The 26943-nt window shown below is 37.4% G+C and overlaps 1 protein-coding gene across 6 annotated transcripts in view; it reads left to right on the forward strand.

The window, feature by feature from the left end:
• Nucleotides 1-26663, forward strand: part of st3gal8 (ST3 beta-galactoside alpha-2,3-sialyltransferase 8) — a 39962-nt gene extending 13299 nt beyond the window's left edge. For 2 of the 6 annotated variants that reach the window (XM_031296827.2, XM_035992805.1), the window contains exons 2-9: nt 11439-11811; nt 12531-12654; nt 12848-12986; nt 20276-20472; nt 20549-20728; nt 21597-21642; nt 22322-22441; nt 23239-26663. In XM_031296827.2, coding sequence (XP_031152687.1) covers nt 11661-11811; nt 12531-12654; nt 12848-12986; nt 20276-20472; nt 20549-20728; nt 21597-21642; nt 22322-22441; nt 23239-23454 — 1173 coding nt within the window. In that variant the 5' untranslated portion in view covers nt 11439-11660 and the 3' untranslated portion in view covers nt 23455-26663. Of the gene's footprint in view, nt 1-9939; nt 10186-10334; nt 10373-11438; nt 11812-12530; nt 12655-12847; nt 12987-20275; nt 20473-20548; nt 20729-21596; nt 21643-22321; nt 22442-23238 lie in introns of those variants that run through there. The other 4 variants (XM_031296831.2, XM_031296828.2, XM_031296832.2 and 1 more) reach the window with 4 other exon arrangements.
• The last annotated feature ends 280 nt before the right edge of the window (nt 26664-26943 follow it).

The raw sequence follows: 26943 nt of genomic DNA on the forward strand, positions 1-26943 counted from the left end.
AAATGTAATTGTCCAAAGGACAAGTGCCTCAAAAAGTCAAGCCCTGTTGTGGGTTTTTTAGCAGTTCCTGCCATAATTCTAAGCTGAGAAAGTGTGTCTGTCAGTTGGGTACAGAGCTTCGTGTGAGCATGGGCTTTTATGACTGTCAATATAGCCAGCATCTAACGTTAGCTACTCCGCTGTGATGTGGAGTAATGTCTGGCTATGTCAGACATGCGTCAAGCAATACTGGTGGGCGGATCGATCCAAATATCTATAATATCGATACCAACGTTGGTATTGATCAGTACCAGTGTACTGAGATGGATACTTTAGTTTCTGTTTAAGTGCTGCTGCTTTCAAGTGCCGCTCCTGTCACAGCGCAGAGCGGACACACTTTGCTCCTCCTCCACCCTCTTGTGATTTGATGTTGTACCGTCACGTGAATCAGCGGCGCCAGGCAAACAAGCAAGCAAGCAGCCAGGCCCGGCGGCAGCCAGCAGCACACACACACACACACACACACACACACACACACACACACACACACACACACACACACACACACACACACAAGCAGGACAGAGACAGAGCAGAAGAATGGCAGAGAGGAAGAGGAGTGTGTGGCTATATTTTCAGTCCAAAAATGAAACAATGGCAAGCTGTATAATTTGTAAAAAGGCTGTAAAATACAGTGTTAACACAACACATTTATACAAGCATATGAAAATTCTGTCCTGGGTTTAAACTTATTAATAATCCAAAGGAAAAATCACAAAACCACTTAAAGGTCATGAAAATTCATTCAGATTTAGCAATTTGATGATGCATCCACTTTAATTATTAAAGGTCCTATGACATGCTGCTTTTTGGATGCTTTTATATAGCCTCAGTGGTCCGCTAATACTGTATCTGAAGTCTCTTTCCCGAAATTCAGCCTTACAGAATTACAGCCACGAGAGCCAGTCCCACAATGAGCTTTCCTTAGGATGTGCCATTTCTGTGTCTGTAGCTTTAAATGCTATTAAGGAGGAGAGAAGCGGCGCAAGGTGGAGGGTGGGGGTGTGGCCTTGACCAACTGCCACTTTGCTCATTTAAAAGCCATGATGTCTCTCTCTTACGTTTCTTATAGGGAAGATTCCAGATCGGCCCATCTGAGCTTTCATTTTCTCAAAGGCAGAGCAGGATACCCAGGGCTCGGTTTACACCTATCACCATTTCTAGCCACTGGGGGACCATAGGCAGGCTAGGGGAACTCATATTAATGTTAAAAAACCTCAAAGTGAAATTTTCATGCCATGGGACGTTTAAAGAGTACCAGTATCGGTGATACTGGCCCTGTATTTACTTGGTATCAGATCGATACCAAATTTTGCAGTATCGCACACCACTATCAAGCAACATTGTTGGATGCTGCGGTCTCAGCCTGGCAACATCCGTGAACGTGAGTCTGGGGAGGAGGGGCCGGGGGATATGACTCTCCAGTATTTTGAATTTGGACTGCAGTAACTATTTTAAATGCTAGCTGTCTAGTAGTAGTAGTCTCACATAGCATGTACTGCAAGAGTCTGTGAGTCAGTATTTTAACAGGAACTGAGTGTCTTTCTGAGTAGTTTAATATGTGTGTGTGTGTGTGTGTGTGTGTGTGTGTGTGTCTGTGTGTGTGTGTGTGTGTGTGTGTGTAACTTTTTCCTTTGGTCCTTTTTAACCATTCAGAGCTCCACTTGAAGCTTCAGCTCGACACATTTTCCACACGACTTCTGGTCAGTGACACTTGACAGAAATAACAATGACCTGTTTTTGCCATCTTCATGGAAACATTCATGCAGAGCTGAACCTGAAGGCTAACTGAATAGAAGGAGAGGACTGTGGATTTTGCTTTTGCTTTTTAAGTTTATTGTTGGACAGGTATGGCAATGTTTGTCGGATTGTCATGCAATTCTGTACAGACATTAATGTTCCCAGAGGACGAATCCTAATACATTTGGTGATTGCCTGGTGATGAAGTATCTTGATTTGTCAGGTATTCCATTATTCTGTTTTCCTATTATATCCATAAAACAAATCTCAACAATTTTACAGAACATTTACTGTATAACAAAAAATATATCATGACATATAGCATAAACTATTGTAGGACCAGCGGATAACGTAGACGTCCTCATTACATACAGTATAATGTTTGTCTCAATGTATCAGAATCAGCTTTATTGGCCAAGTAAGTGTGTACACATACAAGGGATTTGACACTCTCTTCATCTTGAACAGTGGCTAAAAGCAAACTTGATTTCAACATATTTCAGTTTTTTTGACACCGTTTTATGACAAAACAAAACGGTAAGTCTGTTGTGCCATGAATCTTACACCGATGGATGACTACTTAGAGAGAGTGAGGCGTCATGCTGTTCTTCACTAAATGTTTTTACTGAACACTCAGCTGCAAATTGTTTTTTGACAGCTGTTGCAACATAAAATTATAACATGTTTTCTGTGTAGGTTTATGTGTGTCCAAGCAAATAACTTGACTAGAAGATGTTGAGTTTTATTTAAAGTCCCTGTAACTGACTGTCTGTCTCGTCGGGGCCTGGAAACATTTTTGTAATTACGTCCTTCATGGCTCAGTGTGGAGGATGGAAAAAAAACAATGTACTGTATAGACTAATGCAAAAATGGCTTATGGCTCACTAGTAGTGTGTCGCTGTGTCTATCTGCTGAGACCCTGCCCTTATCCTGTATTTCCTCTTTTTTATTATTTTTGCTGTGTTCAGTATGTTTCTGGGCGTTGGCCTTTTGCTAGTCTACTTTTACTTAAGTACTTTATATCACGAGGATCATACTTTGCTACATTTCAAGTCACATCCGTTACAAAGTAAAAACAAAACTCACATTCAGTTGTGAGAATGGAACAGAAGAAAGGAGATAAACCAGCAGCTGCAGCAGAGGAGCTGCAGCTGTGTCTGTAGCTGCAGGAGGCCAGAGCTCGATAGAAGTGACACTGCACTCAGCTGACACTCCGGAAGAGATCATGTTGAAAATGTTTACGTTCAGCGACAGAGGGTCGGCTGTCAGCAGGTGGTAAGGGTGCAAATGACTCATCTGGGCCAGGCCTAGTCTTTAGTGAACAATACAAATGCATAGGGCTGGGTATCGCCAATGATTTCCCAAATCGATTAGATTCCGATTCACAAGGTCCCGATTTGACTACATTTTCTATTCAATATCGATTAGGTTAGGGAATTTTCAGTTACAATACCAATTTTGCTTGGATATAAAAGAGATTCTCAGAGAGCCTATGGTTACATTACCCAAAAAGGGGGTCAATTCATCACATCTGTTAGAAAAATTATGCTTAGAACAGTTTTGCTTCAGTTTCTTTGTTAAACCATTTGCATCCAAACTGCTGTTTTAGTATTTCTGTCTTAGTATTTCTGTCTTTCATGTGTTAATCATGAAAGCTGAGTGACTTTGCAAAGAGCACAGGATGTATCCTGAGGGCAGAGCGCGTAACGTGGAGGAGATGCCGGGCATGACCAGGGATAAGAAGAAAAGCTACTGATTGCATGAACCGAATAACTAACTTGACTCCCAACTCCTTTAAAAAGACACTGTTGTGAACAACCTTCAGTCACTTTCTGTACTTATGCTGAAGTGCTGTAAACTGAATCTACTTGCTGCAAGTAAACAAACTTTTAAGAGAACTCCAGTGACTTTTGTCCATTCTTTGATAAATAATTATGCCAACAACATCCATGGTGGAAAGGCATATACTAAAAGATCAATTTCGGGATTTTGTTAATGGATATCACAACAATGCAATCAAATTAATGCATGATTGTACCTCGGCATAGTTAACATAAGGGCTCATGTTGCTGACATTGTTCCACTAGTGTGTACGTGCCCCCTCAAGACCCAAGCCATGTCGTGCTTACCATCTGCTGATTAGTGAAGTGAAGGGGCTTAGCCCCAAAGTTAGCAACAACTTCAACACAGGCTGGCCTGAGGTGGACTCACCTTTAAGGTGGACCAGCTATTAGTGACAAGCCATTCCTCCAAGTTTTGTGTAGCAGCACCCCCCTTAACCAGTGACCAGTTATTTTAAGTCTTATTTTGATGCAAAGAATTGTTAATTAGCAGGAATGTAACACAACGTGGAAGTGGAAGTGAAAGCAGTGCGGTGTTGATTTATTTTTATTTTTTTTGCAACCAGGAGATGCACAGAATTCAGGTGAAGAAGAATGTTATTGAAAGTCTTATGTTGATGTGATGAAGATTTGTACATTATCAGGAATGAAGCACAACATGGAAGTGAAAGCAGTGCTCTGTTCATGTACATGTAAGTGCCATACGAATATTTTGTCCCTGAAATTAATATATAATCGTGATCTCAATATTGATCAAAATAATCACGATTATCATTTTGGCCATAATCGTGCAGCCCTACTCTGTTATAAATTGGTAGAGACAGAAATCTCAGAAGAAAGCCTGGACAAATAAAATCTAAACGGAAACCATTAAGGCCTATCGGGAAAGAGAGGGAATGTTTTTTGTAATTTGGTTAAACTGACCCTTTGAATGTTTTTTCAAAAACATTCAAAGGGTCAGTTTAACCAAATAATAACAGAGAATTTCTAATTGTAGAAGACATGTCCTCTCATGTCAGAACATATTTTAGGTTTCATTGACTAGTTTCTAGTAGTGTGACGCAACGAAGGAAATTCCTTATTTTTTTCAGATCAATAATCCCTAATTATATAAAGTCCATTCATTTCATACAGCAAAAAGCTTCACCTACAACAGGGACTTTTGTTTCACGTCTAACGCTTTCATTTAGTAATTTCTCAAAATGAAAGGCACAAATAAAAAACAAAAAATGCTTACAGACCAACGGGTAAACGGTCTTATCGCTCCATCTTCACTCTGGACGGGCAATCAATGTAAACAGAACAAATAGTATGATAAGGTTTTAGTCGTCATCACTGTGGCAGACTGTGGGAGAAGTGACACCACCTTCTTCTGTGGTGTAATTATTTTTCAGCTCGTTGCTTTACTCCTATCAGTAGTGCAGCTGGTTTCCATTCCGGTGTCAGCAGAGAGATCACAGAAGGAGAGAGAGAGGCAGGATGGAGTGCTTTCACATGGTTTTCTCTGTACAGGAAATGTGACCTTTAACCCTTTCACCCCACTCCCCCACACACACAAACACACACACACACACACACACACCCGTAAAATAACATACAGATACTGTGACTCAGCTGATAGTCATTAACCCTCCTCTGTCCAACTCGGACTGTCTCTCTATTACTCCCCACTAAATTCTCATTTGTTTTCTTTTGAACTTTAGAAACTCAGGAGTCCCCTGGATGACACTACAAGTTTATGTTCCAACTTTCAGTTTAAATAATTTTTACTTTGTAGAGAATTTTTTTTTCTGTCAGGTTCTGTCAGGTTGGTGGATGGCGATACCCATGAGCCTAAGTTGTTGCAATTGTTATGGAGAAGAAGACAGTTTGTCTGCATTTCTTTAAACCAATCACAATCGTCTTGGGCGGCACTAAGCCCCGGATGCCGCGACAGCGCCCTTGCAAAATAGATAGCGGAGATAGCAGAAGGCGAGGTAAAAAGTCTGACATATGGCGCGTGATGTCAAGCTTTATCCCAGCGCTGTACAAGAGGTAAGCCAGACTAGGTCCTCACTGATGTGGACCCTGAGGAACCTGAAGCTGCAAACTCTCTCCACCTCCCATTTATGGTGATGTGGCCTTTTCCTTCTCCCATGCCACTTCCTGTAATAGTCCTCAATCAGCTAGTTTTGCTGATGTTGAGATGGAGGTTGTTGGCACAAAGATTTCAGGACTCTGACCTCCTCTCTGTAGGCCGTCTCATCACCGTCGGTCATCAGGCCGATGACAGTCAGGTCGTGAAGAGCTGTGGGTGGCCACGCAGTCGTGTGTGAACAGGGAGTACAGAAGAGGGCTTAGCACGCAGCCCTGGGGATCTCCGGTGTTGAGGGACAGGGTGGAGGATGTGGTGCATAGGGTTGGGCATCATTTTGATTTTAACAATTCTGATTCCAATTCTGATTCTTCCTTTCGATCCGGTTCTTATCGATTCTTTGAGGGGTGGTGTTGAAACATGCTGGTCACTATCAAGTCATACAGGTCACATGCTTATTTCACAGATAAGATGAACATTTTATTTTGATTCAATGGTGATTTACAAAATAAATACGCCACACTAGAGCGCCGCTTACTGTGCTCCATGGCTGCAACACAACAAGCACCTGGAGGTACGGTGGCGGCTACAGTAACCAAAACTTACGCATGTTAAATTTGGAACCGATGATCAGATTCAAAAACAAATTTTCCAAGCGATTCCAATAAAAAAAAAACATTGCATTGGAATTGTAATTATTGATTCCAAGTTGGAACCAGTTCTTGATGCCCAATCCTAGTGGTTGAGCCATGGGTCTGTCCATCGGGAAGTTGAGGATCACAGAGGGCGGTCTTGGGTCCCAGGTCTCTGAGCTTGGTGACGTGCTTGGAGGGCATAATGGTGTTGAATGCCGAACTATATTCTATGATAACAAAAATCAATCAATCTAATAAAATTATCTTTAAAAGTATACGATGAATGACTGTAAGAGTTATGTGCAAAATTATTAAAGAGACAAGATGTGTAATTACACATAATTAAACCTTTTAGGAATTTAAATATTGCACAGTCAAAACTGTGCACAGGTGGATGGCACACAGGATGTGGTTATGGCTAGGTGAGTAAAAATACTCCAGGAGCACAAGGTTAAAGATCCACAGACAGAAATTGAACACGTCTTGTTTGCCACGTTCTACTTTTTTCACGTAGGTATCATCTCTGATGCTCAAAGAAAAAGTCTGTTTCATAAACCAGAAAACACCCTGAATGAGCCGATTCGACCCTTGCTCAACTACAATATTAATCAGGCCAGCTGTCTTCCTCCCTGTATTTGTAACTTTCAATCAAGCCACCTGCATGGATGAATACATGACTATTTAGCAAAACGCTGTAGATGCAGCATGTGAGCAAATAAGACTGTCTTGTTATGTTTATGGCTGTACACGAACCAGGACTTTCAGTCGACTTTCTTTTGTGTTTTCCTAAATATTAAACAGCATTACTGATGGTCTTCCTTTCTCTACTCTACATCACTCTGCCCTCCGTTTCCATCGCACGTTAGTTTTGATGATTTTAAGACAAGATTCAGTTTGTAAAGTACAGCTGCTGTTATTCTGCGCTGCTCTGTTTACAATGACAAAAACAAAAAAGATACAGTGAGCGGACTTAAATTAGGAGTGTTTGGGGGTGTCTTGACTCATCATTGATTAATCATCTTATATCTGAATGAAGTTAACATCCAGCTCATCACTGTTTTGAACTTTGTACCAGGACATGTTTGCACAGTCAACATGGCACACAGTCAAGCTCTGTTCTAACATGCTAACATACAGATGCTAATCCAGGAGTTTAGCTTTCTTATCAGGAACATTTTCCAGCTTTTATCCTGACAGTTTTTAACTTTCCGCCCTGGGGAGGATACAAGTAGAGCAAAATATGTTTGAGTGTGTTGATGTGTCAATCAGTATTTGTCCTGACTCGTCTATTCTGGTCTTGTTCTTCTAAAATCACAGTTAGAGTGGTTGTGGAGGTGTGGTAGTAATTGCAGAGATTCTATGAGTGGTTTCGGTAAAGGCCTGATTATAATCTAGAACGGTGGCGTACACGTTCAGCTGTGGACCCCACAGGCGCTAAGAGGCATAGTCGCAATGTTACCTTTTCAGAGGCTGCACAAACATTGTGCATGGTCATAAGAAATTGCCGGTACACGGACGTCCGCACAGACCCTACGTGTATACCCTTTGATGGCAACATTTACGTCACCCAAACCCCGGCAGTCCCTGCAGATAATAGCTGCAGATAAAAGCAAGAACAGGCACGGGTTGATGATGGGGATTTGCACTTTTGCACAGTTATTGTTGCTCTCGTGATCACTGCACTGATATTTATTTGTTTTTGTTATTTATTTTTTGAGTAATGTTTAACTATATGCAGTGAGGGACACCATGTTGTGTTTTACACACCATTATGGTCATATTATGGTTTGTTGTATTGTATTGTATCATGTTGTACATGTTGTTGGTGTTTTTAATGGCTGCAGCATGGGTTAAAGGTGAAATATGTGATACTGATAGCTAGTGTTTAAAATAGTTACTGCAGTACAAATTCAAAATACTGGAGAGAGTCGTCTCCCCAGCCCCCTCCTCCCCTCGAAGTTCACGGAGGTTGCCAGGCTGAGACCGCAGCATCCACAACAATGTTGCTAGAGGCTTGTCTCACATAGCCAGACATTCACTTCACAGCACAGCGGAGTAGCTAACGTTAGATGCTGGCTATATTGACAGTCATAAAAGCCCGTTCTGTACACAACTGACATACACACTTTTTTGGCTTAGAATTACGGTAGAAACCGCTAAAAACACAACAACCTCGCTGTCCTCTTCACCCGACGGACAGACACACTTCCTCGGCTTAGAATTACGGCAACATTCGCTAAACACACTGCAAACTCATGGTCCTCTCTTTCCGATTTACAGCCTCCCTCTCTTGGCTTAAAATAACTCATTGCTGTCAGCTACGGCCGCTGAACAGGCTACATGTTGTAAACAGCCGTGGCCCGCTTGCCTGGTCTTCCGGTAACGTTAGCAGTTAGCAGGGTTAGCATAGCGGTGTCCAGGACCAGTCGGGATCACTTTACTGGCTGTGTCTCAATTGTTTTTGCAAGTAACCAACTCGGGTACTCTAGCCAGGTCTCGACATTAATATAAATATTATATAAAAGTTGGATCCATAACAAATTCTGTAACACTTAAACATGACTCAAGTGTGAATTGAATGTGTCACATTATGTGTTTTAGGGTTAGGTAAGGTTAGAAGCGACAAGACGTTAAAAAAAAAAATTAAACACAAATGTCCAGCTGAGAATTATCACAGAGCGTTGTGGTTATTTCTGTAACATGTGTTTATAGTATTTATTATGTCATAGCCACCTTTGTCTGAATGGCAAAAGACAAAACATTGTGTAATTCCTGTCTGAAAAACAGTCTCAATCTTACACTGTCCAATCGGGATCAAGATTAACTTTATTGTCCCACAAATTGAGAAATTTGTCTTGGGCACTTAAAGGTCCAATATGTAATAGATTTACTGTAATAAATCCAAAAATGACCCCAATGCGTCATCAGATATTAAGGAAACATGCTAAGTTGAAATACTATTTTTTCTGACAACAGTAAAGTATTTTCTCCTTTTGAAATTTCCGTTCCGTGACGGAATTTCTGTTTGTGTTTTGGCCTGTGTGTTGTTATGAACTGCCCAGTTTGACAGCCAGGCCGGGTTGCCAGATATACCTGTAAAAACGGAAACCCAGCGCGCTACAGCTAAGCGTGAGCATTATCTTCAGGCTAATTTATCAAGCTACTAGGGATGGGCATTTTATGTCATTTCAACATTTGTGTACTGACATTGAATTATATAGCTAGTCCCGGACAAGCCGTAAGAAGTTTTTTCAGACATGACACTAACGTGAAATTGGAATTACATTTTTGTAACAAGGTGCAGGTTTGAAAGGAGCTTTAGAGCTGGTAGTAGAAGGAAAAGTAATGCTATTAGGTGTGTGTGTGTGTGTGTGTGTGTGTGTGTGTGTGTGTGTGTGTGTGTGTGTGTGTGTGTGTGTGTGTGTGTGTGCGTGCAGAAGCAGTTACAACAAACTATTTGTTGCAACAGAGTAGTGAAGAAACACACGTACAGGTCAGCTGATTCAGACTACACACTCACAAACACCCACACACATGGAGAGAGAGAGAGAGAGAGGGAGAGAGAGAGAGAGAGAAAGAGAGAGAGAGAGAGAGAAAGAGAGAGAGAGAGAGAAAGAGAGAGAGAGAGATTGGAGCAGACAGGAGGAGAGCGACAGCTGAAACAGGAGAAGCTGAACTGAATCCAGATCTGATTGGTATTCAGAGAGTGAGTCTGTCTGCAGTGAGACATTCCTGCATGAGTAGAGGGGAGGTGGGGTGAGCGAGGAAGTGGAGGGCGAGGAAGAGGGTTACAGAGGGTGACTACATTCATCAGCAACAATCAAAAAGCTGGTTTCCTCTTCCTTTGTTTTTCAAGGTAGAAGGCATTGTGTTTGCTGTTGTTGATGATGTCATCTTTTTTTTTAAACTCTTCAATCATCATAATCTACAACATGTCTGTTTATAATACATGCTTCATTTACTTTGTGGTGAACCTCACTGTTGTTGCTGATTTTGGTTTCCTAGTTGTGATTGGAGTTTCCTCAGAGTGAAGAGAAGCTTTGGTGATCTCATCTGTGTTGTCATACATAGTTTGTTATGGATAATACATTTTTATGGATAATAAGTGTGTTATGAATAGTTTATGAATAATTAGTTTTTTATGGATAATTAGTAGCCATAAATAGCCTTTTTTGGATCATTAGTTTGTTATAAATGGTTTGTTGTAGATAAGTAGTTTGTTATAAACTGCTTTTTTTGGATCATTGGTGTTTTCATTTTTATAAATAACTTTTTTTTAGATCATTAGTTTGTTATAAATAGTTCAATATGGATCATCTGTTCATAAATACCTTGTCATGAATTAGTTTATTATAAAAGTTATTGACAAATAGTTTGTTATTACCAGTTTGTTATTACTAGTTTGTTATAAGTAGTTTCTTATAAATAGCTTGTTATGGATAATTCTTTTTCTTATAAAACTTCAACATTTTTTCCATAATGTAGTCAGACACGCATATTAACAACCTGAGCCTGTCAGTGGCAAAAACAACCACTTTTAGTGGATGTACAATCATGGTGCCTTATAGGATTAAATTCCAGCCCGACCAATTACGAAGATCTTTGTTCACATTAGTCACTTAGACACAAATGCGTGGAAAAATAGGGTCCAGGTTGAAAAATACCAACATTGTCCTTTACACATATGTTTGTTTGTTATGGATATTTTTTGGCTTTTTGATATTACTGTTATAATTATTTTATTATGGATAATTAGTGTGTTGTGGATAACAGATAGTGTCTCTAAATGCAGAATGACTGAGTCACCATGTCTCAGTTATCAGGCTAACATCATAAAGCACGGTGATATACTGTATCACTGCAGCAGTCCAACAACAACATTGAGGAGGTAGCCAAACCTCAAGTCTGGTTTTAGAGTTTTCATTAATGTGTCCAACAGTGTGGAATTAAACTAGTGCTAAAAGTCTGCAGCTACAGGGGGTTTTACTATAATTCTGTAATGTATTATAATGTAAATAATTATTCATTTTGAGCACACAGACATAGTTTCTATTTAATCAGATTATTTTTTATGATACTGATGTCACTGTGTCTTTCTGCCTGACCCAGGTGTGGCCATAGATCCTGTCGCCATCGGAAAGCAGCAACGTGCACAGGACACAAAGTTTAGGCTTCATGGAGATGAAGCTGAGTGAAGAGATGACAGAACAGAAACTGTCCAGATGACAACAGATGACACAGTCCAAATATGCTGACATAGCATAGTGTTTGATTGACAGCTCAACAACACACCCTTCCTCTTGCCGCCGCCCACTCATCGTCCGTCCAGCCATGTTGTTTAGGAGGAAGCTGTGCGTTGCCCTGATGACCGCTGCCATCCTCTTCCTCATGCTCGCCAGTCAGAGCATCCAGAGGAGATACTTTCAGCCTCTGTCATTAGCCCTGCCCATCAGCTGGGCCACGCCCACCGGCAGGGAGACAGGTGAGAAGCTGATGTCATCATCACTGGAGTAAAGAGATCTCAAAAAAACAGTTTGACAAAACTAAGCAGAAAGGTTTCATGTGTTCACCCATCAATCAATAAAGAAAATTGCCAAAATGGCCTAATAGAGCGGGAACAATTTTAACTTTTTCTGTGACAGTTTTGATCAATATTTACCAAATTTGTAAAGAAAAGAAGTATTACTCAGGAATAAAGACTAATTAGGAAGGAAAAAAGGAAGGAAATATAAAAAGGTTTATATTCTGGCAGAGATTTTGAGAACTTAGCTTTGTGGATGTGAAAGTTTAACAGTAGCTGTAGTAGTAGCAGCAGGCGTAGTGTTGTGATTATATCATCAAGACCATCTGTAGTAGCAGCACTAATAGCAGTTTAATGGTAGCAGCAGTTTGTCTTAAGAGTAGCTGTAGACCACATATTTGCAATTTTGGTTGGAGTTGTATTAAGTAGTAGCAGTATTACTAGGATAATAGTAGCAGTAGTATCATTAGTAGTAGCAGTGTTTTGATTGTATCATAGAAATGATAATAGTGTTAGCAGGAGTTGTATTAAGTAGTAGCAGTATTATTAGGATTATAGTAGCAGTAGTATCATTAGCAGCAGCAGTGTTTTGATTGTATCATAGAGATGCTACTGTAACAGTGTTAGCAGCGCTCCTGTGATGCAGTGTTCACTGACTCTTAGTCTGCTTGTGTTTGCAGTAGTTGAACCCACGGTACCTCCTGCTGATCCTACCCCTGACCCTCCCAGGACCCCCCCTCCTCCCGACACCACCCAACCTGAAGCCGAGGAGAAGCCTGTAAAGAACTCCCAGTATAACCTGAGGTAACACGCAGGAGATAATGGACTTTGTATACCTTGATTCCCTGTTCTGCTCATGTTTTTGTTTTTTTACAGACTTTATTACCAATGCAGAATTATTACAATACAAAACGTCAATGGAGTATTATACTACAATGTTCACAGAAATATACTCTGTTCTGTCCATGTGTGACTCCTCTGTGTTGTCCTCTTTCAGGTCGTGTGGTTGTACTGAGTCTTGTATTTCAGACCTGGGGGGGTCAGACTGGTTCCGCCAGCGCTATGACCCCAAACAGCAGCCCATCCTCTTCCGAGACAACAACAACTTTGACCCTAAAGCACTCAGATGGTGGCTGGTAAGGACAAAATGCAGGAATAGTGCATATTCTAATAATGTTTATTTCATTTTATTTTATATGGCATACTATGACTTTTTATGACATACTATACTATGACCTTTTTTTCGACATGCTATACTATGACCTTTTATGGTTTTTCCGGCACGCTATACTATGACCTTTTTATGTTTTTTTCGACATACTATACTATGACTTTTTTTCCGGCATACTATACTATGACCTTTTTTGACATGCTATACTATTTCCTTTTTTGTTTATTTTCTTTTTTTCCACATTCTGTACTATGACTTTTTTTCCACATCCTATACTATGACCTTTTTATGGTTTTTTCGACATACTATATTATGGCTTTTTTCCCGACATAATATACTATGACCTTTTTGTGATTTCTTTCGACATACTAAACCATGACTTTTTTCGACTATATTCTGTACTATGACTTTTTCTCGAAATACTATACTATGACCTTTTTTTCGACATGCTATACTATGACCTTTTTGTGTTTTTTTCGACATACTATACTATGACCTTTTTATAGTTTTTTCGACATACTATGCTATGAATTTTTCTTCGACATACTATACTATGACGTTTTTCGACATACTATACTATGACCTATTTGTGTTTTTTTTCTGACATACTTTATTATGACCTTTTTATGTTTTTTTCGACATACTATACTACGACTTTTTTTTCCGGCATACTATACTATGACCTTTTTATGGTTTTTTCGATATACTATACTATGACTTTTTTCAACATGCTATACTATGACCTTTTTGTGTTTTTTTTCTGACATACTTTATTATGACCTTTTTATGTTTTTTTCGACATACTATACTACGACTTTTTTTTTCGACATACTATACTATGACCTTTTTTGTGACTTTTTTCGACATGCTATACTATGACTTTTTTCGACATACTATACTATTTTTTTAGATTTATTCGACATAGTATGCCTTTTTTTTGACCTACTATACTATGACCTTTTTTGTGATTTTTTTTTCGACATACTATTCTATGACTTTTTTTACGACATACTGTACTATGACCTTTTATGTGTTTTTCGACATACTATACTATGACCTTTTCTTTTTTCCGGCATACTATACTATGACCTTTTTATGGTTTTTTTCGACATACTATACTATGACTTTTTTTTCGACAACCTATACTATGACTTTTTTCAACATACTATACTATGACCTTTTTTGTGATTTTTTTTTTCCGACATACTATTCTATGACTTTTTTTACGACATACTATACTATGACCTTTTTTTCGATGTACTATACTATGACTTTTTTCGACATGATATACTATGACCTTTTATGTGTTTTTCGACATACTATAACCTTTTCTTTTTTTTGACATACTATATTTTGACCTTTTTTCGAAATACTATACTATGACTGTTTTTTCCGGTATACCTTTTTACCTATGACCGGCATACCTTTTTACCTATGACCTTTTTATGTTTTTTTCGACATACTATACTATGACTTTTTTAGATTTATTCGACATAGTATGCCTTTTTTTTGACCTACTATACTATGACCTTTTTATGTTTTGTTTAACATACTATACTATGACCTTTTTTTCGATGTACTATACTATGACTTTTTTCGACATGATATACTATGACCTTTTATGTGTTTTTCGACATACTATAACCTTTTCTTTTTTTCCACATACTATATTTTGACCTTTTTCAACATACTGTACTATGACCTTTTATGTGTTTTTCAACATAATATACTATGACCTTTTCTTTTTTTCGACATACTATATTATGACCTTTTTTAGTTTTTTTTTTCGATATACTATACTATGACCTTTTACAACATACTTTACAATGACCTTTTTTGTGATTTTTTTCCACAAACTATACTATGACCTTTTTCGACATGCTATACTATGGCCTTTTTGTGTTTTTTTTCGACATACTATATACTATGACCTTTCTTTCGACATGCTATACTGTGACCTTTTTTGTGAATTTTTTTTTTCTACATACTATACTATGACCTTTACGACATACTTCACAATTACCTTTTTTTGTGATTTTCGATATGCTACACTATGGCCTTTTTGTGGGTTTTTTTCGACATACTATACTATGACCTTTTACGACATACTTTACAATGACCTTTTTTGTGACCTTTTTCGACATGCTATACTATGACCTTTTATGTGTTTTTCAACATACTATACTATGACCTTTTCTTTTTTCCGGCATACTACACTATGACCTTTTTATGTTTTTTTTAGGGCTGTCAATCGATTAAAAAATTTAATCTAATTAATTACATACTCTGTGATTAATTAATCGAAATGAATCGCATACATAATTAACGGTGCCTGAACCGATACTTTTTAAGAAAGTAAAAAAAGAAAAGAAAAAAAAGGGTACTAAACAACAGTTGGTGACATTAAAGAAGGCTTGTTTATTGCTAAGGCCAATATGGTCAAAATTAAATGATTTAATAATAATGTATAACAATAACAATAACTTATTTCACTATTAAATTGCTGTTGAACGACAAAAACAACCACTAGATGGGAAAAGGACATTTACAACAACTTCAAATGCACCATGAGGCTGTAGTTTACCAGTTTCATTGAACGCACCGTCTGTGTTGTTTTTCCGACGGCAGCTTCACATACCAGTGCTGAATCCTCTACAGTAAAACACAATCAACTTTACACCGTTTAGCATTAGCTGTCAGCATTTTAACCGTGTTTAATCCAGCTACTAGCTAGTGGTAGGCTAACGTTAGCTGCAGTCGAGTATAGTTTTAACTAGCGTCGCGTGCAGTGGCGTTTGTGTTGCCTGTATGGTCTGTTTCAGAGCATCAGAGAGAAGCGCAGACATATCAGTGGCACCAGATTTCGGTAGTCAGGGTTGGCAGGAAGAAGATTTTTACAAGTAAATGTTCCAGTTAATGATCCAGGCAGCACATTCTCGTCTCCCTCCTTCATTTTACAGTTGAATGGTGGCTAGGACGGCTCCGGGTCAAACGTCAATATGGAATGGATTAATCTGCGTTATTTTTTTTAACGCGTTATTTTGACAGCCCTAGTTTTTTTCGATATACTATACTATGACCTTTTTGTGATTTTTTTTTTTTTTCTACATACTATACTATGACCTTTTTCCACATGCTATACTATGACCTTTTATGTGTTTTTCGACATAGTATACTATAACCTTTTCTTTTTTTCAACATACTATATTATGACCTTTTTATGTTTTTTTTTGATATACTATACTGTGGCATTTTTGTGTTTTTTTTCGACATATACTATGACCTTTTTGGGATTTTTTTTTTTTTTTTTTCTACATACTATACTATGACCTTTTACGACATACTTTACAATGACCTTTTTTGTGATTTTTTTCCCACATACTATACTATGACCTTTTTTTCCGACATACTATACTATGACTTTTTTCGACATACTATACTATGACCTTTCTTTTGACATGCTATATACTATGACATTTAGTTTTTTCGACATGCTATACTGTGACCTTTTTTGTGAATTTTTTTTTTCCACATACTTTACTATGACTTCTAAATTACCTTTTTTGTGGTTTTCTCGACATGCAATACTATGACCTTTTTTTCGACATACTATACTATGACCTTTTTCGACATGCTATACTACGACCTTTTTGTGTTTTTTTTCGACATACTATACTATGACTTTTTTTCTGACAAACTCTATTATGACTTTTTTTATTTATTTATTCGACATGCTATACTATGACCTTTTATGGTTTTTTCTATGATGTTTTTTTTTACATACTATACTATGGCCCTTTTGTGTTTTTTTTCAACATGCTATACTATGACCTTTTTTTCCGACATACTATACTATGACTTTTTTCGACAACCTATACTATGACTTTTTTTTCGATATGCTATACTATGACCTTTTTTGTGATTTTTTTCGACATACTATACTATGACTTTTTTCAACATGCTATACTATGACCTTTTTGTGTTTTTTTCGACATACTATACTATGACCTTTTTTTCCACATACTATACTATGACTTTTTTTTTCGACATGCTATACTATGACCTTTTTTGTGATTTTTTTCCACATACTATACTATGACTTTTTCCACATACTATACTATGACCTTTTTGTGTTTTTTTCGACATACTTTATTATGACCTTTTTTTTCTACATACTATGCTATGAATTTCTCTTCGACATACTATACTATGACGTTTTTCGACATACTATACTATGACCTATTTGTGTTTTTTTCGACATACTATACTACCTTTTTTGTGATTCTTTCCACATACTATACTATTACTTTTTTCGACATACTATACTATGACCTATTTGTGTTTTTTTTCGACATACTTTATTATGACCTTTTTATGTTTTTTTCAACATACTATACTATGACCTTTTTTTTAAATTTTTTTCGACATACTACCCATGACTTTTTTTCGACTATATTCTCTACTATGACTTTTTTCGACATGCTATACTACCTTTTTTGTGATTCTTTCCACATACTATACTATTACTTTTTTTCCACATCCTATACTATGACCTTTTTTCGACATGCTATACTACCTTTTTTGTGATTCTTTCCACATACTATACTATTACTTTTTTCCACATCCTATACTATGACCTTTTTATGTTTTTTTTGACATACTATACTATGACTTTTTTCGACATACTCTACTATAACCTTTGTTTTTTTCGAAATACTATACTACGACTTTTTTTTCGACATACTATACTATGACCTTTTTATGTTTTTTTTCGACATACTATACTATGACCTTTTTATGGTTTTTTCGACATACTATGCAATGAATTTTTCTTCGACATACTATACTATGACGTTTTTCGACATACTATACTATGACCTATTTGTGTTTTTTTCGACATACTTTACTATGACCTTTTTTTTTTTTTCAACAAGCTATACTATGACCTTTTTTTAGATTTTTTTCGACATACTACCCATGACTTTTTTTAGATTATATTCTGTACTATGACTTTTTTTGACATGCTCTACTACCTTTTTTGTGATTTTTTTCCACATACTATACTATTACTTTTTTCCACACCCTATATTTTGACCTTTTTATGTTTTTTTTTGACATACTATACTATGACTTTTTTCAACATACTCTACTATAACCTTTTAGTGATTTTTTTTCCACATACTATACTACGACTTTTTTCGACATACTACACTATGACTTTTTATGTTTTTTTCCACATTCTATACTATGACCATTTTTGTGATTTTTTTCCATATACTATACTATGACTTTTTTCTTTATTTTTTCAATATACTATGTTATTATTTTTTTCGACATGCTATATTATGACTTTTTTTCCGACATACATAATATACTATGACTTCTTTAAGATTTTTTCGACATGCTATACTATAATTTTTTTTCCGACATAGCTATACTATGACCTTTTTTTTAATTTTTTTTGACATACTACCCATGACTTTTTTTGATTATATTCTGTACTATGACTTTTTTCAACATGCTATACTACCTTTTTTGTGATTTTTTTCCACATATTATACTATTACTTTTTTCCACATCTTATACTATGACCTTTTTATGTTTTTTTTGACATACTATACTATGACTTTTTTCAACATACTCTACTATAACCTTTTTTGTGATTTTTTTTCCACATACTATACTACGACTTTTTTTCAGACATACTATTCTATGACTTTTTTCAACATGCTATACTATGACCTTTTTTATGATTGTTTTTCGACATGCTATATAATGACTTTTTTTCCGACATACTATACTATGACTTTTTCATGGCATTCGTATGTCATACTATACTGTCTTTTTTATTACATCCTTTGGACTTTTTATGACTTTTTATGATGTACCATACTCTGCCTTTTCATGACTTTTTTATTACATACTATACATCAGAATCATAAAAGGTTTTATTGACATAATAAGAAAACTTATGTGGAATTTGCCTTTGTAAAAGGTGCATACATAACCATATTAAATATAAATATAAAATAAACACACGTTCATGACTTTTTTATTTCAATTTTATAACATACTATACACACACACACATTTTTATTACAGCATGCCTATTTTTTATGTCATCATATGTATTTCATATTTCTTTTACTAACATTTTATACTACAAGCAATTGTTAAACTGCAGATAACCATTACATCTATATTGATGCCTTACATTAGCAGTTTATCAAATCACCCAAAGAAGTTTTAAAAAGCATTGTAAATAAATAAGATGAGCAGGTGAGACTTTCTTTAGTAACTGAATGTGGTTTGAGAGCAATAATAAAGTCTGAGCTCCTATACAGAAAATGATTGCAAGCTGCACACTGTAAGTGACTTGACAGCACTTAATTGATGTGTCAAAACAGAGTTGTTAAATCAGCTGAATCACAGAACAAAGTCTATTCTTAGAAGATCAAAGGAAGAATTTGTAATATACTGCATGATGGTCATACAAGTGTTTCAGTGAATAGTCAGGACCATTATTGAAAATGAAAAATCTGTATTTTCAGAGCATAGAAATGTAAAAAATGAAATTGGTTTTAGTAGAAACTGTCAGCAGTCTGGATGAAGAGACAAATGCCTGAGTCTTTTTCCTACTTTTATAGATTAAGTCTTGCTGCAGAAACCATTAGTAGATTAAAAGGGGCAGTGGAGGGGGTGGAAATGTTGCTGCTGACATCATCAGTCTGATCCAAGTGGCAACCTCCGGTGCAGAAAAATGAAGCCAATGTGAAAGTGCAAAAAACTGCAGTTCATCAAGTGACCACTTAAGGCTGGCTCCAAAAGGAAGTCAATCTCCATAGACCCCAATGTTAAAATGCCCACCTTTACAGCAGAATTAAACATGTTTACATCCTGGAACATAAAATGATTTTGGTCTCACAGGAGTCGAGCATAGACTGTAGGCTTCATTCGGCCCACCTCAGCTCCATCCTCGCTCCACCTCTTTGCCCATTTTTGGATTAGCTGCAACAGGCCCTGCCAAGATAGCAACGCCATGAGCCACCAGAGCCGCACAATTTGAGCTTCCTTTTGGCCTTTTAGAAACCTATGGGTGACGTCACGGAGACTTTGTCCATGTTTATACAGTCTATGGTCTGATCCAAAACCTTTACAGGCTAAAACAAAAATAAGTGATCATTTTTTTTATGTAGCTCGACTTAATAAATCTGTATTCAAAAATAATGCAACACATGCTCCACTTCTCCACAGAATCTTCAGCGGTCCGGTAACAACGACCAGACTCTAAATGAAGTGATGTTAGATATGTTCAAGGTCATTTCCCCACCCACTGTGGACTTCAGGCCCCTCTCCTCCCGTTGCCGTAGTTGTGCAGTGGTTGGCAACTCCGGCAACTTGCGGGGATCGGAAAACGGCAACCTGATCAACTCCCACGACTACGTAATCCGGTACGTATGTCTACACACATCTTACCCTCCTCTTCATTCTCTTCCTCCTCATCTTCCTCACTTTTCTCCTCCACAGGATGAACAAGGCGCTGACTCGAGGATTTGAGAAAGACGTTGGGAATCGGACAACGCATCACTTCCTGTACCCGGAAAGTGCGGTGGACGTTGATCATGGCGTCAGCCTCGTCCTGTTGCCGTTCAAACTGAGAGACCTGGAGTGGCTGACCAGCGCGCTGTCCACCGGCCAAGTCAAAATGTATGAAATATAGATACAAATACACTCAAAATGTAGCAAATATAAAGAGAAATACACTCAGTTGTTTGTTTTAGTCAGGTGTGCCTAAAAAACTAATGCAGTCTAATACAACCGTCCTGCAATAAATCCTGAATGAATGAATCATGAAGGTTGTAATGTTCAATTTTTGTTGAAATTGTTTGTTTCAAAAATCCAAAACATTTACAAAATTGTTTCAAAGATCTAGCAAATATGTAAATGAAATAGACACAGATTACATGAAACATTTACATCAGAAGTGGCAAAATGACTCGATAATATGTTTGTATTATATATCATTTTGATGTCTTTATAAATTATATTAAATATACATTCGGAATATATTCAAAATTTAAAACTGTATACAATATATATACATAGTTACTTGAAATATACACATATGAAGCATTTACATCAGACAGGGCAATATAAATATAAATAGGAATTTATTCAAAATCTAAAAAATAAACAAGGAAATATGTTCATAATGCAGCAATTATTTGGAGAATATATTTGAAAAACATCAACATCATCAACAACAAAGGGAATATATATATATAGAAATACATAGTATTTAAACAAGTATTACAAGACACATAAAAAGTAAATTGTATTTTACAGAAATGTTGTGTGTATATATATATATATATATATATACCTTTTTATATATTATACAAAAACATACTAGACTGGATAGTATACTAATGTAAACATACAGTAGATCAATTCTCACAGCTACTGTATATTCTAATATGCAATACTTGAAGTATATTATGACGTGTGTGTGTGTGTGTGTGTGTGTGTGTGTGTGTGTGTGTGTGTGTGTGTGTGTGTGTGTGTGTGTGTTCAGGACCTACATGAGGGTTAAAGACCGAGTGCAGGCTGATAAAGACAAGGTAAAGAAATGCCCCATCATGCTCTCTGTATACAGTCTGTTGTTGTTACTGCCTCTGCACTGTTTACATTCTTTTTTTGTTTCGAGAAAGAGAAAGTTTTGACTTCAGCTCTTCAGTTTCAGTCTAGTTTTATATTTTTCAGTTCTGATTTTAATGTTTGCATCAACATTAAAGATATAATGTGACATTTTGACAAATGTTTGATAAATTGATTTCTTTGGGTGTATCAAACATTTTACCTTTCATTCCTCCCATCTTAATACTTTATTAGTTATTGTTTTAAAAATGATCGTATCTTCCTTTAACTACTATAACCATACAGCTAATAATTTAAATAATTCAAATGTAATGCCTCAGTAATAGTGAAGAAAAGAAGCCAAAGCAACATTTCACATACATTTTTTGATTTGAGTCCATATAGTTTAGTTTAGTCTGTTAGTTGAGCTGTTTTCAGATTATTTATTTATACTTATGAAACCAAACTGCAGGTGCTTATCAAGTGCTTATAAAAACACAAAATATGTTAAATCTGTCAGATATATATATATATATAAAGTGATGATTGAGAGGGATTGCTTGTGTATTAGTCTATACATTGTTTTTTAGGAAAATGCTACATATTATACCTTTAAACACGACCATATAATAATATAACACTGTATATGCTATGTGTGTGTAGGTTCTGGTGGTGAACCCAGTGTTCTTTAAGTATGCTAACGATCGTTGGACCGAGGGTCACGGTCGCTACCCGTCCACCGGCATGCTGGCCATCATCTTCGCTCTGCACACCTGTGACCAGGTAGGAGGGAGGGGGGCTGAACCTGTGTCTTCATCTCTGACACCAAACATACTACACAACATTTAGTCAACTTCATTTCAGTCAAACTTGTCATTCTATATACTGTAGTAATGCAGCGGAGAGCAAAGATCGTTGCGAAACTTGTTGCTACATTCAGGGACACTGAGACATTTGAATGACCAAATTCACATCCTTGAATGAATGAATGAAGAAATTTATTTCAGACATATCAAAATAATCCAAACAAAACATTACACAAAAATAAAAACCAACATAGACATGTCTGAAAAGGAGTAGGAGGAAGTATACACTTATTTAATCCTACCCCTTTTCCATAACTCAATAAATGATTGTAATTGTTATTTCATTTAACACATACGTCATATTAACAATTATCTTATTATATATAACCTATATATCTACTATACATATAATCGCACATAAATACATACAAATACACCTACACTTCTTTCATATCCATGTTTGATTATTTTTGTATCCTTGAATGCACCTCGAATAGGGAGTTTTCAAACAGTCTTTGCTCCTAAATGCATTAACATGCCATGAGAACAGAACTGACAGAAAGATAAAGTTAAAGAGCATCATCATCATCATCATCATCATCATCATCATCATCATCATCATCATAATGTACCAGAGTAAGTCTTCACACGTCACTTTTAAAACAAATGCAGAATATGTTTAGTGACAGTACAGCATGCCATACTTTGTTTTGTAGTGCGTCCCAGTATATTATGTTGCAGTATGTCATGGCATCACTTCCTATACGTGGTCAGGTGTCGGTGTTTGGTTACGGCGCTGACCAGCAGGGGAACTGGCATCACTACTGGGAGGACAATCGCTATGCTGGAGCCTTCAGGAAGACTGGAGTCCACAGTGCCGACTTTGAAACGCAGATCATCCACCGGCTCGCCAAGGAGGGCAAGATCAGTCTGCACCTGGGACAGAAGCTCCGACCTACTGACCCACAGACAAGCCTACAGACCTTTTGATCTACAGACTGACCAACATATAGACCAACAGACATGTTGGCCAACCGACAGACCTAAAGACAGATCTGCTGACTGACAGACCAATCTGCTTACTGACCAGCAGATCATTCACCACTTAATTGTTTTGACCAAGAACCAGCTACATCTCATCTGGTACTCGACTGAGTCTGGTTGCTTGCGGCACACCAGGCTGCCACGGCTTGTTTCGGGAGTGGGGGGGGGGGGATTTGGACACACTGACAAGATCACACAATACACGTCGATCATCACGTTTGCCTTGAGTCAGACATTCAGGCATGATTGAAGCCGCTGTTGGGCATCAATATTTGAACATACCTGGATTACCTGTGGACGGAGTCTTCTGGGGACTGTTGGGTGGGGTTCAGATTTCCTCCCTCTGCAGACTCTTGCTGGTTGGAATGAGTTCTAGCTCAACTTGAACATACAGACTGTTTATCGGGACCCTCCACTGTACAAACAGACCTGCTGTCTGGGACTGCGAGGAAGGACCACACAAGTTTTGCTCTGAGCGGGAAACAAACAGAGACTTTTTATATATTTTTAATAGATTTTATTGACTATATACAGGGATAACCTCTTTTTTTAATCAAAGCACTTTGCCCTGCAGAAGAAATGGAACTAAGAGGCCATGTTGTTGCTTCTCTGTCCAACCACATTTCAAGGAATTATATATTTTATATCATTTATAATCCATCCATTTATTCTAACTGAATCTTAATGCAAACCGTCCTGAACTGTCGCTTACTGTCCTGACAGACTTACGTTTTCTTTCACATCTACAGTTTGGGAATGTAGGCCAATGACACTTCCTGTCTCGACCATATATGGCGCTGGAGGCAGTGAGTGGGGGAGCCTGTGTGAGGTTCTCAGCCTGTGTTTGAGCTTCTCCATGTGGTCCAGGATGATTCAACAGTCTGCAGGTCTTTAGCTGATTTCACTGACTAAAGCAGGAACATTTTAATTAGTATTTGATGTGTATGATGTGTGATGTGAAGGACTAGTTTTTTATACTCCAGTAGCTGACAAAGGTAATGGTGAGCTGTAAAGGTAAACTCTACAACAACTTAAGATGTGAATCAGTGAGTAAAGCTGTAGACTGTTGAACTTCATGGTCAGACGTAATGTAAGTATGTGAGTCACAGCTCAGCTGATGGGAACGACAAGGACGAGTAGACCCTGCACGACTTTTAACTAAAGATTTATTAAACAAAACATAACAAAGTCAAACAATCGAGCAACACGACCAGTGTGTGCGGTGCATGGATGAGTGGAAGATGTAGTGCAATGGAAGTCCAACCAAAAAGAACCAACCATATGAATGAAGAGAGACTGCCCAGTCAAGCAGGTAGCAGAGGAATCAGCTGTCTGCTGGACTTCCTCTTAAAGGGAGACGACAGCGTGCAGAGGGCTGTCACACCTGTAACTGTGAATGTACAAAAACTGTTGTTGATTGTCAATCATTGTCATTGTCAACAGTCGACTGAATGTTTGTGGCTCTATGAGGAGTTTCAGGACGTTATCACACTGAGAATGTTGGAGTCTAAATCTGAGATTGATCGTCCGTCTTAGATTGGTTACGTAGTTTCTTTCAGCTGTGCTTTGGTTTTGCATGAGGGCTACTCCGCGTAATCCTGTGTTTGGAAGAGAAACCTATATCGGCGTAATCCAAGCATACATTTTGGCCTTCACATGGATGGTGAGCACATCCACTCATGGTAGATAATGAAGTTTGCATCCAGCAGCCACGCATCTGAGAAAAAAAGTATAATTTGCCCTTAAGAACGCATGAAAACACTTTAACATTATCATGTTTAGTTGACGAAAATGAATACATTTTGTCATAGTTTTTGTTTTCAGAGGTCACTTTTTAATAGTTTTTTTACCTCATTTTTATTGCGTAAAAAGGTCAACAAATATTTTGTCAGTTTTTGTTTTTTAAAATGAACATAGGTATTTACTTTGTACAAAATCTGAAAATTTGAAAAGAAAGATATCTCACGCTGTAGCTCCTAAATTAGTTATCCTCCACTGCCTTTGCTGGTAACAGTAGCTAATGTTACTGGTTTTAAAAAAAGGAGATTTATTGACTAAATGCATCCACAATCTGACTGAAAATTAGATTTGGGGTTAACCTTACATCACAAAGTACATGAACAATGTTCATATTGCGGCTGTTTGTCAACGTGTGCGAATGGGTAAAATCAAGTATATTAGCGCTCTAACTTTAGTTGTTTACTGTTCTGACTAGCAGTAGATCTTCAAACTTCAGCTTTCTTATCGCTCATTATCTTGCTAAACATGCCACAAACATGGAGTCAAGGTTTCCAGTAGGATTACAAATAGTTTCATGACTGAACAGGCACCGAGATGAGGCTACCACTTTCAGGTTGAAACAGGTATGGGATTGGGAATACTCCATTTCCAGATTTAGACCAACCTGCCAGTGTGAAATCGCTCTGTAAAGAGCTCAGTCTGCTTCAAACAAACTTGGTTGTACAACCTTTAAGGGCCAGGGATATGGTAGAAAAGAATTAGAAGTGTTAATAATAATAATAATAATAATAATAATAATAGTTGTTGTTCCGAACAGCATCACTGGAAGGCAGAGTAAAAAATCCTGCCATCACAGACTGCTCCTGGCTGCATCCCATTGCCTCCCTGAGCCCTGTCCAACACAGCTGTCTTTGGTGACAAAAGTTGACGGATGCAGCTGTCGGAAAGGGAATTTTAGACGATCCAACAAGCACTTTATTTGAAGCAGACTGAGGCCTCTATAAATAATCATAAATGCTGAATTATAATCTGGAAGCTGTTGCTCTGATGTTATCTTTGCTGCATTTAGAGTTCTACCTGGTTTGTCTGGAACAAGTCAAATGGTCTTTTAAAACCCGCCTGCTGAGTCATCTAAAGCTGCAGTTTAATCTGAAACATCTGCTTGTTTTATAGGTTTTTTTGCTGAGATTTAACACTTTCTTGGCTTCTCGAGGAAAAACCTCCTGCTGGTAAACTGGGAAACTATCCACTTAATGAGGAACATTCAGCCACTAGCAGCCCTCCAGAGTCCTGAGCTGGCCTAAACATCCAGATGACAGGTTTTGGAATTTGCAGACTAAGTTATAGTAAAAAGATGAACTTCCTTACACTGAAAAAAAAAAAAAAACCTAAACTGTGCTAATTAGATTTCCTGCTGTTTGGAAATTTAGAGAGTATTACCATCAGAAATGTAGGAAAGTGCAGATGAAATCAAATCAACAAATCATGTTGTATGACGTACATATGTTATTATAGCTTTTCACTACAACCTGCTGTTCGTCAATCCATCCATTCATTCAGAGTTACCAAACAGAGAAGCACTGTGATATTTTAAAACAACATAAACCCACCACTGTTACTTTCAATGAAATAAAAGCACATGAAACAAACTGAGGTTTATTTTTTTTTTTTTTTATCAAAAGCTAGGAGGTAAAT

This window comes from Sander lucioperca, chromosome 16, assembly GCF_008315115.2.
Source record: "Sander lucioperca isolate FBNREF2018 chromosome 16, SLUC_FBN_1.2, whole genome shotgun sequence".
In the NCBI taxonomy this organism is placed as follows: domain Eukaryota; kingdom Metazoa; phylum Chordata; class Actinopteri; order Perciformes; family Percidae; genus Sander; species Sander lucioperca.